The sequence below is a fragment of the Giraffa tippelskirchi genome, chromosome 9 (assembly GCF_054371585.1).
Source record: "Giraffa tippelskirchi isolate mGirTip1 chromosome 9, T2T-mGirTip1v1.2.pri, whole genome shotgun sequence".
NCBI classification, from domain to species: domain Eukaryota; kingdom Metazoa; phylum Chordata; class Mammalia; order Artiodactyla; family Giraffidae; genus Giraffa; species Giraffa tippelskirchi.
In genome coordinates this window covers 1777861-1791120 of record NC_137283.1, presented here as the reverse complement: position 1 = coordinate 1791120, position 13260 = coordinate 1777861, and the positions used below count along the sequence as shown (strand labels likewise).

Below are 13260 nucleotides of genomic sequence, written 5' to 3'. Positions count from 1 at the left end.
TGAAGGGGTGGAGTGGACACCCAGGGCTCCTACTCCAGAGCGGAGGAGCATGGACACAGCACCAAGGCCTGGCAGCTTAGAGCGTGCTTAGGGCAGGTGTGTGGGGGCGGAGGAGGAGGGGGAGTGCCTTGGGAGAAGGGGCCTGGGGAGTAAGAAGGGGTCACAGTCTGCAGGGTCTTATATGGACACCAGGGGGCAAGTGTTCCCTGAGACACTGGAATAATAAAACCAGATTCAGAGGAAGCCTTTGCAGCTGTGGAAGCTCATCCTTTTTTTCAAGTCATTAGAAAAGGAAGTAAAAAGTAACGTTTGCCTTCAAGCTGACTTAAGAGCTCTCACCCAGAATGATCATCAGACCCTGCGCAGAATTTGTGGTGCTGTCTGTGGGCTGGCAGACAGAGCTACCATCGAGAACACACAGGCGTGGGGCTGACTTTCTCTCAGGCAGCACAGAGGCCTGACCTTGCACCAGAACAGGACAAGTCCACCCTCTACTGGACGTGCAGCCTGTTAGGTCAGCAGAGGGTTTTAAGGAATTTGTACGGAAATTCTCCCAAGACACACACAGGTTCCCCACTTCTCACAGCCGCCACTGCTTTCCCACCAGGCTCCTTTGTGTCGTCTTGTGATCTGCCTGACTTTTCCAGGCCGTTTTGTTTGCGACCCTTCTATACTTAGATCACTGATTTTATGAAATGATTGCAGACTTGAATTCAGCGGACGCTAGTCACCCTGGTGGTGGCCTCCGGTACAGGCACAGCTGCAGGCCAGGGGCTCTCCTGCTCTCTTTTCTCAGCCGTGCAGAGTTTCCAGGGTTTATTTTTCTCTGGTGAACCCTCCCAGGCCTCCGTGAGTGTTCTCAGGAGTGACTGTAGATAGTTCTGTCTGGGGACTGCCTTAGACTGTACTCAAGAAACCAATTTGTCAACCTGGAGTCCTCTGTGCCTGTGGGTATTTTTATATGTCATCATTTCTAGGGTTTATTTTCTCACGAGAACTATATAAATATCGAGGCAGACATAGCAGGCTAGAAACAAAATAACCCTCGGGCTCCTGGAAATCCTGTGACGTTTGGTTTTCTCGGCACAGGAGTTTTATTTCTTGTCTCTGTGCTCCTTTTGTACATTCTAGAAAGGAACTAATGACAGGCCCTGAATCAAACAAGGCCCAGACCGCTAGCCTCCCACAGCGCAAACGCTTTTTAAACACGAGAGCTGACTCTGGTGTTGATGTTACCTGTTTTCACTTGCAAGCTGGCTGTGGCTCCCACAGGGACCAGCCACACTCACTGTAGAGCCACGTTAATGTCCACTTCATGATCATTCTATCCTGAAAATGTCTTACATTCTTGAGCTGCCATTTGAGAATCACATATCCTTCTATTTTCCAGTGTTATGCATTCAGAGCCTTGAGGTTTCTCTTCAGTATGGAAAGAAACAGACCACTCTTTAAAAGGTATGAGCTTAGAGAAATTTCGGTGATCCGTGATCTTTAGATTCAACTGTTTTCACAGGCCTGCTTTATATGCAAACAGTAAGAGAAGAGTCAAAATGCAAAACACGTGTCCTCAGATTTCTTAAAATCCACAGGTAAAGCAAAGCAGCCCTAAGTGATATCTTAACACCGAAAATTCACAGAGTGATGAGGAAGCACATGAATCGAATCAGTACAGCTCTTCTCATTACCTGTGACTGCTGCAGTGTTTAGTTTTTCTCTCTTTTTTAAGACATTCACTTTTAAAATGATGACATAAAAACATGTGCTTGTTTTTGCCCCTTCAGAAATGCTCGAAGTTGATGTAGTCATTTCCTTTTTTTTAACTTTTGGCTGTGCTGGGTCTTTGCTGCTGCGCACGGGCTTTCTCTAGCTGAGGGGCAGGGACTGCTCTCTTGTTGCAGAGCACAGGCTCCAGAGCGTGGGTTCAGTAGCTGTGACCCATGGGCTTAGCTGCCCCATAGTATGGTGGGTCCTCCCTGACCAGGAATCGAAGCCCAGTGCTCCACACTGGTAGGTGGGCTCCCGAGCACTGGACCACCAGGGAAGTCCTAATCACTGCCTTTTAATCAATAGGGAAGAATATACTTATCTGGGTGCTCTTCATAGGATAGGAATTCATTTGTAGGGTAGGAAGCTGGATGTTCCTGGACCAGAAGGCTGTGTGGCGAGCATGACAGAAAAGCCACCACCTCAGGAAGCAGACAGTGGCTACCCCAGGCGTGGTCTGTGTGCCATAGAGGTGGCGGGTTAGACAAATCATAGGCCCAGGCTCTTATTAGAATCTTATTCATAAACCAGAATGGAAATAAAACCTTGAGATAATTGAACATCTTTTGTTCAGAATGGGACACTTTGTGTTTTTACTTTATTTCTATATGACACTTACATTTAGGGGAAAAAAAGAAATATTAGTTACTCGTTGTTGTTGTTCAGTCAGTAAGTCGTGTCTGACTCTAGGTGACCCCATGACCCGCAGCACGCCAGGCTTCCCAGTCCTCCGCTGTCTCCTGGAGTTTGCACAAACCCGTGCCCACTGTGTCAGTTTCATTTTAGCTGCTCAGTCGTGTCAGACTCTTTGCGACCCCAGGGACTGCAGCACACCAGGCCTCCCTATCCATCACCAACTCCCAGAGCCTGCTCAGACTCATATCCATCGAGACAGTGATGCCATCCAAGCATCTCATCCTCTGTCGTCCCCTTCTCCACCTGCCTTCAATCTTTCCCAGCATCATGATCTTTTCCAATGAGTCAGTTCTTCGCATCAGGTGGCCAAAGTATCAGCTTCAACATCAATCCTTCCAATGAATATTCAGGACTGATTTCCTTTAGGATGGACTGGCTTGATCTCCTTGCAGTGCAAGGGACTCTCAAGAGTCTTCTCCAACACCACAGTTCAAAAGAATCAATTCTTCGGCGCTCAGCTTTCTTTAAGTCCAACGCTCACATCTATACATGACTACTGGAAAAACCATAGCCTTGACTAGACGTACTTTTGTTGGCAAAGTAATGTCTCTGCTTTTAAATATGCTATCTAGGTTGGCCATAACCTTCCTTCCAAGGAGTAAGTGTCTTTTAATATCATGGCTGCAGTCACCATCAGCAGTGATTTTGGAGCCCAAAAAAGTAAAGTCTGACACTGTTTCCACTGTTTCCCCATCTATTTGCCATGAAGTGATGGGACCAGATGCCATGATCTTAGTTTTCTGAACGTTGAGCTTTAAGCCAACTTTTTCACTCTCCTCTTTCACCTTCATCAAGAGGCTCTTTAGTTCTTCTTCACTTTCTGCCATAAGGGTGGTGTCATCTGCATATCTGAGGTTATTGATATTTCTCCCGGCAATCTTGATTCCAGCTTGTGTTTCTTCCAGCCCAGCGTTTCTCATGATGTACTCTGCATATAAGTTAAACAAGCAGGGTGACAATATACAGCCTTGACGTACTCCTTTTCCTATTTGGAACCAGTCTGTTGTTCCATGTCCAGTTCTAACTGTTGCTTCCTGACCTGCGTACAGGTTTCTCAAGAGACAGGTCAGATGGTCTGGTATTCCCATCTCTTTCAGAATTTTCCACAGTTTATTGTGATCCACACAGTTAAAGGCTTTGGCATAGTCAACAGAGCAGAAATAGATGTTTTTCTGGAACTCTCTTGCTTTTTTAATGATCCAGCGGATATTGGCAATTTGATCTCTGGTTCCTCTGCCTTTTCTAAAACCAGCTTGAACATCTGGAAGTTCACGGTTCATGTATTGCTGAAGCCTGGCTTGGAGAATTTTGAGCATTACTTTACTAGCATGTGAGATGAGTGCAATTGTGTGGTAGTTTGAGCATTCTTTGGCATTGCCTTTCTTTGGGATTGGAATGAAGACTGACCTCTTCCAGTACTGTGGCCACTACTGAGTTTTCCAAATTTGCTGGCATATTGAGTGCAGCACTTTCACAGCATCACCTTTGAGGATTTGAAATAGCTCAACTGGAATTCCATCACCTCCACTAGCTTTGTTCGTAGTGATGCTTTCTAATGCCCACTTGACTTCACATTCCAGGATGTCTGGCTCTAGCTGAGTGATCACATCATCGTGATTATCTGAGTTGTGAAGATCTTTTTTGTATAGTTCTTCTGTGTATTCTTGCCACCTCTTCTTAATATCTTCTGCTTCTGTTAGGTCCATGCAATTTCTGTCCTTTATTGTGCCCACCTTTGCATGAAATATTCCCTTGGTATCTCTGATTTTCTTGACGAGATCTCTAGTCTTTCCCATTCTATTGTTTTCCTCTCTTTCTTTGCATTGATCGCTGAGGAAGGCTTTCTTATCTCTCCTTGCTATACTTTGGAACTCTGCATTCAGGTGCTTATATCTTTCCTTTTCTCCTTTGCCTTTAGCTTTTCTTCTTTTTTTCAGCTATTTGTAAGGCCTCCTCAGACAACCATTTTGCCTTTTTGCATTTCTTTTTCTTGGGGATGGTCTTGATCACTGCCTCCTGTACAATGTCACGAACCACCGGCCATAGTTCTTCAGGCACTCTGTTTATCAGCTCTAATCCCTTGAATCTATTTGTCACTTCCACTGTATAATTGTAAGGAATTTGATTTAGGTCATACCTGAATGGTCTTGTGGTTTTCCCTGCTTTCCTCAATTTAAGTCTGTATTTGGCAATAAGGAGTTCATGATCTGAGCCACAGTAAGCTCCTGGTCTTGTTTTTGCTGACTATATAGAGCTTCTCCATCTTTGGCTACAAAGAATATAATCTATCTAATTTCAGAATTGACCATCTGGTGATGTCCATGTGTAGAGACTTCTCTTGTGTTGTTGGAAGAGGGTGCTTGCTATGACTAGTTCATTCTCTTGGCAAAACTCTATTAACCTTTGCCCTGCTTCATTTTGTATGACAAGGCCAAACTTGCTTGTTACTCCAGATATCTCTTGACTTCCTACACTTGCATTCCAGTCCCCTATGATGAAAGGGACATCCTTTTTGGATGTTAGTTCTAGAAGGTCTTGTAGGTCTTCATAGAACCATTCAACTTCAGTTTCATCAGCATTAGTGGTTGCAGCATAGACTTGGATTCCTGTGATATTGAATGGTTTGCCTTGGAAATGAACAGAGGTCATTCTGTCATTTTTGAGACTGCACCCAAGTACTGCATTTCGGACTCTTTTGTTGACTAGGAGGGCTACTCCATTTCTTCTAAGGGATTCTTTCCCATAGTAGTAGATATAATGGTCATCTGAGTTAAATTTGCCCGTTCCAGTCCATCTTAGTTCACTGATTTCTAAAATGTTGGTGTTCACTCTTGCCATCTCCTGTTTGACCACTTCCAATTTACCTTGATTCATGGACCTAACATTCCAGGTTCCTATGCATTATTGCTCTTTACAGCATTGGACTTTACTTCCATCACCAGTCACATCCACAACTGGGTGTTGTTTTTGCTTTGGCTCCATCTCTTCATTCTTTGGAGTTATTTCTCCACTGATCTCCAGCAGCATATTGGACACTACCAACCTGGGGAGTTCATCTTTCAGTACCCTATCTTTTTGCCTTTTCATACTGTTCATGGGGTTCTCAAGGGAAGAATTCTGAAGTGGTTGGCCATTCCCTTCTCCAGTGGACCACGTTTTGTCAGACCTCCCCACCATGACCCCACACAGCATGGCTCATAGTTTCATGTGATCAGATTGGGTAGTTTTCTGTGATTGTGGTTTTCAGTCTGTCTGCCCTCTGATGGAGAAGGATAAGAGGCTTAGGGAAGCTTCCTGATGGGAGAGACTGACTGTGGGGGAAACTGGGTCTTGTTCTGATGGGCGGGGCCATGCTCAGTAGATCTTTAATCCAAAAATCTGTTGATGGGCTGAGCTGTGTTCCCTCCCTCCCATCATTGTGTCGATGATGCCACCCAAACTTCTCATCCTCTGTCGCCCCCTTCTCTTCCTGCCCTGCCTTTCCCAGTATCAGGGTCTTTTCCAGGGAGTTGGATCTTCACATCAAGTGATCAAAGTATTGGAGCTTCAGCTTTAGCACCAGTCTTCCAATAAATGTTCAAGGTTGATTTCCTTTAGGTTTGACTGGTTTGATCTCCTTGGTGTCCAAGGGACTCTCAAGAGTCTTCTCCAGTGCCACAGTTCAAAAGCATCAATTCTTCAATGCTCAGCATTCTTTATGGTCCAACTCTCACATCCCTACATGAGTACTGGAAAAATCATAGCTTTGATTATATGTACCTTTGTTGGCAAAGTGATGTCTCTGCTTTTTATTATGTTGTCTAGGTTTGCCATAGCTTTCCTTCCAAGGAGCAAGCTTCTTTTAATTTCATGGCTGCGGTCACCATTATTCATTATTATTATTATAGTATATATATTTATTCATTATAATCTTTTATTTCAAGGCCCTAAATCACCAGATGGTCAGTTCCAAAAACAGATTATGTTCTCTGCAGCCCAAGATAGAGAAGCTCTATACAGTCAGTAAAAACAAGACCTGGAGCTGACTGTGACTCAGATCATGAATCCATATTGTAAAATTCAACCTTAAATTGAAGAAAGTAGGGAAAACTACAAGGCCATTCAGATATGACCTAAATCAAATCCCTTATTATTATTCAGTGGAGGTGACGAACAGATTCAAGGGACTAGATATGGTAGACAGAGTACCTGAAAAACTATGGATGGAGGTTCTTAAAATTGTACAGGAGGCAGTGACCAAAAGCATCCCAAAGAAAAAGAAATGCAAGGAGGCAAAGTGACTGAGGAGGCTTTACAAATAGCCAAGGAAAGAAGAGATGTGAAAGGTAAGGGAAAAAGGAAAAGATATACTCAGCTGAATGTAGAGTTCCAGAGAATAGCAAGGAGAGATAAGAAAGGCTTCTTAAAGAACAATGCAAAGAAATAGATGAAAACAATAGAATGGGTAAGACCAGAGCTCTCTTCAAGAAAATGAGCGATATCAAGGGAACATTTCATGCACAGATAGGCATAATAAAAGACAGGAACAGTAAGGACCTGACAGAATCAGAAGAGATTAAGAAGAGGTGGCAAGAATACACAGACGAATTATACAAGAAAGGTCTTAATCATGATGGCATGGTCACTCACATAGATAATCACGATGGTGTGATCACTCACATAGAGCCAGACATCCTGGGATGTAAAGTCAAGTAGGCCTTAGGAAGCATTACTACAAACAAAGCTAGTGTAGGCGATAGAATTCCAGCTGAGCTATTTCAAAACCTAAAAGATGATGCTGTGAAAGTACTGCACTCGATATATCAGCAAATTTGGAAAACTCAGCAGTGGCCACAGGAGTGGAAAAGGTCGGTTTTCATTCTAATCCCAAAGAAGGGCAATGCCAAAGAATGCTCAAATTACCAGACATTTATACTCATTTCACATGCTAGGAAGGTTATTCTCAAAATCCTTCAAACTAGGCCTTAGCAGTATGTGAACTGAGAAATTCCACATTTACAAACTGGGTTTTGAAGAGGCAGAGGAACTAGAGATCAATTTGTAGCATTCATTGGATCATGGAAAAAGCAAGGGAGTTCCAGTAAAACATCTACTTCTACCTCATTGACTACATTAAAAGCTTTGACTCTGTGAATCACAGAAAACTGTGGAAAATTGTTAAGGAATGGGAATACCAGACCACCTTACCTGTCACCTGAGAAACCTGTATGCAGGTCAAGAAGCAACAGTTAGAACTAAATATGAAACAATGGTCTGGTTCAAAATTGAGAAAGGAATACGTCAGGGCTGTATATTGTCATCTTGCTTATTTAACTTATATACAGAGTACATCATGTGAAATACCAGGCTGGATGAATCACAAGCTGGAATCAAGATTGCCGAGAGAAATATCAGCAACCTCAGATATGCAGAAGATATCACTCTAATGGCAGAAAGTGAAGAACTAATGAGCTTCCTGATGAAAGTGAAAGAAGAGAGTGAAAAAGCTGCCTTAAAACTCCACATTTAAAAATCTGAGATCATGGTGTCTGGTCATATCACTTCATGGCAAATCGATGGGGAAAAAGTGGAAGCAGTGGCAGATTTTATTATCTTGGACTCCAAAATCATTGCGGATGGTGACTGCAGGCACAAAATTAAAAGATGCTCTCTCCTTGAAAGGAAAGTCATGACAAACCTAGACAGCATATTAAAAACCTGAGACATCACTTTACTGACAAAGGTCCATAGACTCAAAGCTATTATTTTTCCAGTAGTTGCGGATGTGAGAGTTGGATCATAAAGAAGGCTGAGTGCCAAAGAATTGATGATTTCAATTGGTGGTGCTGGAGAAGACTCTTGAGAGTCCCTTGGACAGCAAGGAGATCAAACCAGCCAATCCTAAAGGAAATCAACCCTGAATAGTCATTGGAAGATTGTTGCTGAAGTTCCCATACTTTGACCACCAGTGCTAAGAGGTGACTCATTGGAAAAGACTCTGATGCTGGGAAAGATGGAAAGAAAAAGGAGAAGGGGGCGGCAGAGGATGAGATATTTAAATAGCATCACTGACTCAACAGACATGAATTTAAGCAAACTCTGGAAGATAATGGAGGACAGAGGAGCCTGATATGCTGCAATCCATGGGGTTGCAAAGAATTGGACAGGACTTAGTGGCCGAACAATAGCAACAACAACAAATGATCCATATCAGTGAACTTAAAAGATTTTAATAAACCTAAACCCTTGAAGCCAGTAGCTTGGAAATGATGCATAGATATCTTCATTTTTATTCATCTGTATTTTAATTTTGTTTTCATAAAACATTCAAAAGGTAGGTTAATATTTACCTCCTCGGGTTGATATGAGGACTGACTCAAATGGCATTTGTGAAAGTGCTCTGTGCTCAGTGAACATCCAATAAGTATCCATTCCTACTATGTTTAATACCATACCCCCAAATGTCTTACAAATAAAATTTTTGTAAAATCTGTATCATATCTATTTGTTTTATTGTGGTAAAAAGCACATAACATGAGATGCAGCCTCTTAAATTGTTAACTGTGCAGCCAGTGTCCTTAACTGTAAGCACAGGGCTGTACAGCAGATCTCTGGAACTTCCCTTTCGCATCACTTTTCCTTACCCCGAGACATGTGTCTCTAGTTTATTTTTGTGGGATAAGTTGGTGCATTATTTCCCCCACTTGTTAGCCGTATATTCAATGTGATTGACCTACGAGCGCACCAGATCCAAAAGGGAAGGAACCGGCCAGACTTTCCAACTCCTGCATGAAGTGTGTGTGTGCATTTTTCTCTGTAGGCTTTTCCCCACCGACCTGTTTGAGACCTTCATTGATATAGGACATTATGTTCGTGATATCAGTGCTTACGAAGAATTAGTATCCAAGTTGAATTCATTAGTGGTAAGTCTTGACTTTTAACTAATTTGGCAGGGTGCCATGCGGTTAGGATGTGTTTATCATAGCGACCTGCTTCCTTTTCCTTTTTTGGTTAGGAGGATGAACTGAAGCAAATTGCTGAAAATGTTGAAAGCATTAATCAGAATAAAGCTCCTTCAAAATACATAGGCAACTATGCGATTTTGGATCATCTCGGCAGTGGAGCTTTTGGCTGTGTTTACAAGGTGACCTTGCCCTCAAACATTTCTGATGTTCCCAAACAAGTTACATGTCCCCCTGCACACCCGCACACATGTGAATTGGAGCACTTGTCAGTGAACAGGTAGAAATAAAAAATAGAATGATTTGTTTCTGTCCAACAGATGGCCGCACTGATATATCTCACTCTGAGCTCTAGAAACCGGCCACTGACCTTTGAAGACAAAAAGTATCATTGATCTCTCATGCAAATAGTCAAAATGGCTTGTCCTAATGCATGACACATTCTCCAAATTCACACCAGTGTTTCCGTACTTATCCAGTAAAATCCTGCGAAATATGATAATCTGATCCAGGAGATGTTGATAACAATTTTTTTGAGCTGAGCTTAGTGTAAATTCAAATTGAATTTTTAAAGTTATGTAACTAATTTAGATGACTTGGCTTAATCATGTGACCTTATTAATCTGTAATAATCACTTTCTTCCTCTCTGCCATTCTCTCTCTCTCTCTCTGTCTCATTTATCTTAGGTTAGAAAACGCAGTGGTCAAAATCTTTTAGCAATGAAAGAGGTCAATTTACATAACCCAGCATTTGGAAAAGATAAAAAAGACCGAGACAGCAGCGTAAGGAATATTGTTTCTGAATTAACCATAATTAAAGAGCAGGTAAATGGTTTTGCTTACAAAGATGTTCTCTTTAAATAAATGTCATCCAAAAAGTAGAGTTCATGTGCTGTTCCTGTCCACGCTGTGTAGGAACTAGTTCTGTTTAAAGTAATTGGCACTGAGGTGATATCAATCACCAGCTTTTCTCCTAAGGCTTGACATTGAACCACAGATAGTATATGGGGTTATAACTGCATCAGGGCCAGGAATGTAGAACAATTGAATTCACAGCACAGAGTGCATCATGTATGAGAAAGCATATCTGCTTCCTTATTATTATGTTGTAGTATATTTGGTTACTTCATTATGTGCATAAGAGTATGCCTAAGATTTCCCAGATTTTTGTCAAATGGAACCAAGTTGTTAACATTCCTCAAATATGGGTTATTTAATGTAAACTGTGGGTTTTCAAGTTGGATTATTATTTATTGGCATGAGCAGAATATTCTAACATAGTGTTAACAACTCAATTAAGTATCATGAAGATGTGTTCAGGAGGAAGAATAAACACATCAGAGAGAAATGGGATTTCTTTTTGCCATCAGTGAACACATTGGCTTCTTTCTCAGCCTTCTTTGTTTATATGTTCATTATGAATGCTGTTTGTAACTCCTGGGGAGGCCTATCAGTTCATGGCTGTTTGCTGTTGTTCAGTCCGTAAGCGTCACTGTCTCTCCCGGAGCTTGCTCAAATTCATGTCCATTGAGGCAGTGATGCCATCCAGCCATCTCATCCTCAGTTGCCCCCTTCTCCTGCCCTCAGTCTTTCCCAGAATCAGGGTCTTTTCCAATGAGTCAGCTCTTTGCATCAGGTGGCCAAGGTACTGGAGCTTCAGCTTCAGTATCAGTCCTTCCAGTGAATACTCAGAGTTGATTTCCTTTAGGATGGACTGGTTTGATCTCCTTGAATCCAAATCTGAATACAGTCTGGCCAGTGAGCTAGGTCAAGAACATGGCTCTTTTGCTTCCGTAGTCACTTTACTTGAATTTGAAATCTTCTGGCCACTTGGTAGTTAATGAGGTAAACTAGTGGTTTTAGTATATCTTCTAAGAAAAGAAGTCGTAAGGGTGGGGCCACAGGAGGCCTCTGCTTGAACTTTGAGAGAGCTCAAGACTGTAGGACTGTGCTGTCACCATGGGCTTAAACTAGGGAGAGGAGAGCAAATTGAGGTCAAAAAGGTGGTGATGGCAGACGGGAGTGGGAGGAGTGGGAATGGAATGGGAGTGTATTTGTTAATGTTAACACTGAGTTGCAGTAACAAAGACGCCCCACAGTACTGATCCACGGGCTTGAAGGCGAGGCCTCTCCACGTAGGGGCTTCATGTTCCTGCCAGCCCAGGTGCAGGACTGCTCTGCTCCACGTGGTCAGGCAGGGACCTGCCCCTCCTCTCCCACTGCAGCCACCAAGGCAGTGCGCCCCGCACTTTGGGTTCAGACTGTGGGCTCCCCTCACTCTCCGCTGGGGAGAGCTGAGTGATAAGCTCCCTCAGGGCTGCAGGAAAGGCTGAGAGGTGAGACCCGTGGTGGGCAGTGCATCCTGCTACCACCTGACGGGACGGAGCAGCCTGAGGGCAGGTTTCGGTGGGCAGCCGGAGGCCTCTCCTGTGAAACAGCAAGAAGGAAGGCCAGAGAGAGATACAAGACACCTACGATGTGCCACTGGCAGCTCTGAGATGAAAGAGACTTCAGTTAACTTAGAATCTCAGATTGTAAATCAACAACCACACGAACTTAGTATTCTTTTGGAAAATTATCCTGTTACTAAAAAAGTAGAATTTCCATGTTACATCCTAAGTCTGCAGTGTAGGAGACATGGGTTTGGTTCCTCTGTTGGGAAGATCCCCTGGAGAAGGAAATGGCAACCCACTCCAGGATTCTTGCCTGGAGAATTCCATGGACAGAGGAGCCTGGCAGGCTACAGTCCATGGGGTCACAAGAATCAGACTTGACTTACAGACTAAACCACCACCCATTCTAAGGTAAACTATGCCAAAGAGAAATTTTACTGGACGCTTTTTGGAGTGCATGCGTGCTCAGTCATGTCCGACTGTTTGTGACCCTATGGACTGTAGCCCGCCAGGCTCCTCTGTCCATGGGATTCTCCAGGCAAGAATACTGGCGTGAGTAGCCATTTCCTTCTCCAGGGGGTCTTCCCGACCCAGGGATCGAACCCAGGTCTCCTGCATTGCAGGCAGATTCTTTATCTACTGAGCTATGAGGGCAGAGCCCCAGTTTGAGTTTCCTGAGTCATACAGCAAATTCCCACCAGTTTCCTACTTGAATCTAGGAAGATGGTACTGATGAAGCTATTTACAGGGTAACAGTGGACATGTAGACATAGAGAACAGACTTACGGACACAGGCAGTGGGGAGGACAAGGTGGGAGTGGGACAAATGGGGAGCATAATGGAATAAGAACCTTTAAATCACAAGGAAAACTGTATTCAGGACCAGTGCAATAGAAGTCAAGCTATTGCAAGAGAGGAGAGAGACTGAACTCAGCTCTCAACAGGAGGGGCATGACTGGGGACTTACAACTAAAAGTCAGGGCTGGGGTGTCAAAGAATGGAAAATGGGTTAGTTATCAGGTTGGGGGAAGAAAAACTTGGTTAGATAACAAAGATAGGGGGTGAGGAACTTGACTGGATATCAAGAGTGTGCGATTCCCACTAAACTAACTGAGCAGGATTCTCGCTAAAGCCAGGCAGGCCAAGGAGAGGAGGCCTAGTCCAGAGGAGCACCCAGAGGAGCCTGCCCTAAGTTTGTTCAGGGAGGGAGACACGGGCAATTATTATTATAATGGGATTAATAGCTCATGTTATTTTGATGTGAAAATATTGATTGCTCAGTCATCTCGGCCCTTTGTAACCCCATGGACTGTAGACCGTCAGGCTCCTCTGTCCATGGAATTCCCCAGACAAGAATACTGGAGTAGGTTGTCATTCTCTTCTCCAGGGGAATCTTCCCAACCCAGGGATTGAACCCGGGTCTCCTGCATTGTGCGTGGATTCTTTACCATTAGCTTCATACTAAT

The 13260-nt window shown here is 43.4% G+C and overlaps 1 protein-coding gene and 1 long non-coding RNA gene across 51 annotated transcripts in view; both read left to right on the top strand.

The window, feature by feature from the left end:
• The window catches only part of NEK10 (NIMA related kinase 10), a 249969-nt gene that overhangs the window by 77646 nt on the left and 159063 nt on the right, over positions 1-13260 (top strand). For 48 of the 50 annotated variants that reach the window (XR_014065243.1, XR_014065246.1, XM_081529548.1 and 45 more), the window contains 4 exons: positions 1391-1455; positions 9260-9362; positions 9455-9583; positions 10089-10226. Coding sequence is in view for 48 of the 50 variants with exons in the window: in XM_081529548.1 (XP_081385674.1) it covers positions 1391-1455; positions 9260-9362; positions 9455-9583; positions 10089-10226 (435 nt within the window). In the remaining 2 variants the exon portion in view is untranslated. Of the gene's footprint in view, positions 1-1365; positions 1456-9259; positions 9363-9454; positions 9584-10088; positions 10227-13260 lie in introns of all 50 variants that reach the window. The other 2 variants (XM_081529562.1, XM_081529532.1) reach the window with 2 other exon arrangements.
• Positions 5381-8937, top strand: LOC145521226 (uncharacterized). The gene is made up of 2 exons (XR_014065249.1): positions 5381-6080; positions 8318-8937. It is a non-coding gene; the product is annotated as an uncharacterized LOC145521226 (long non-coding RNA).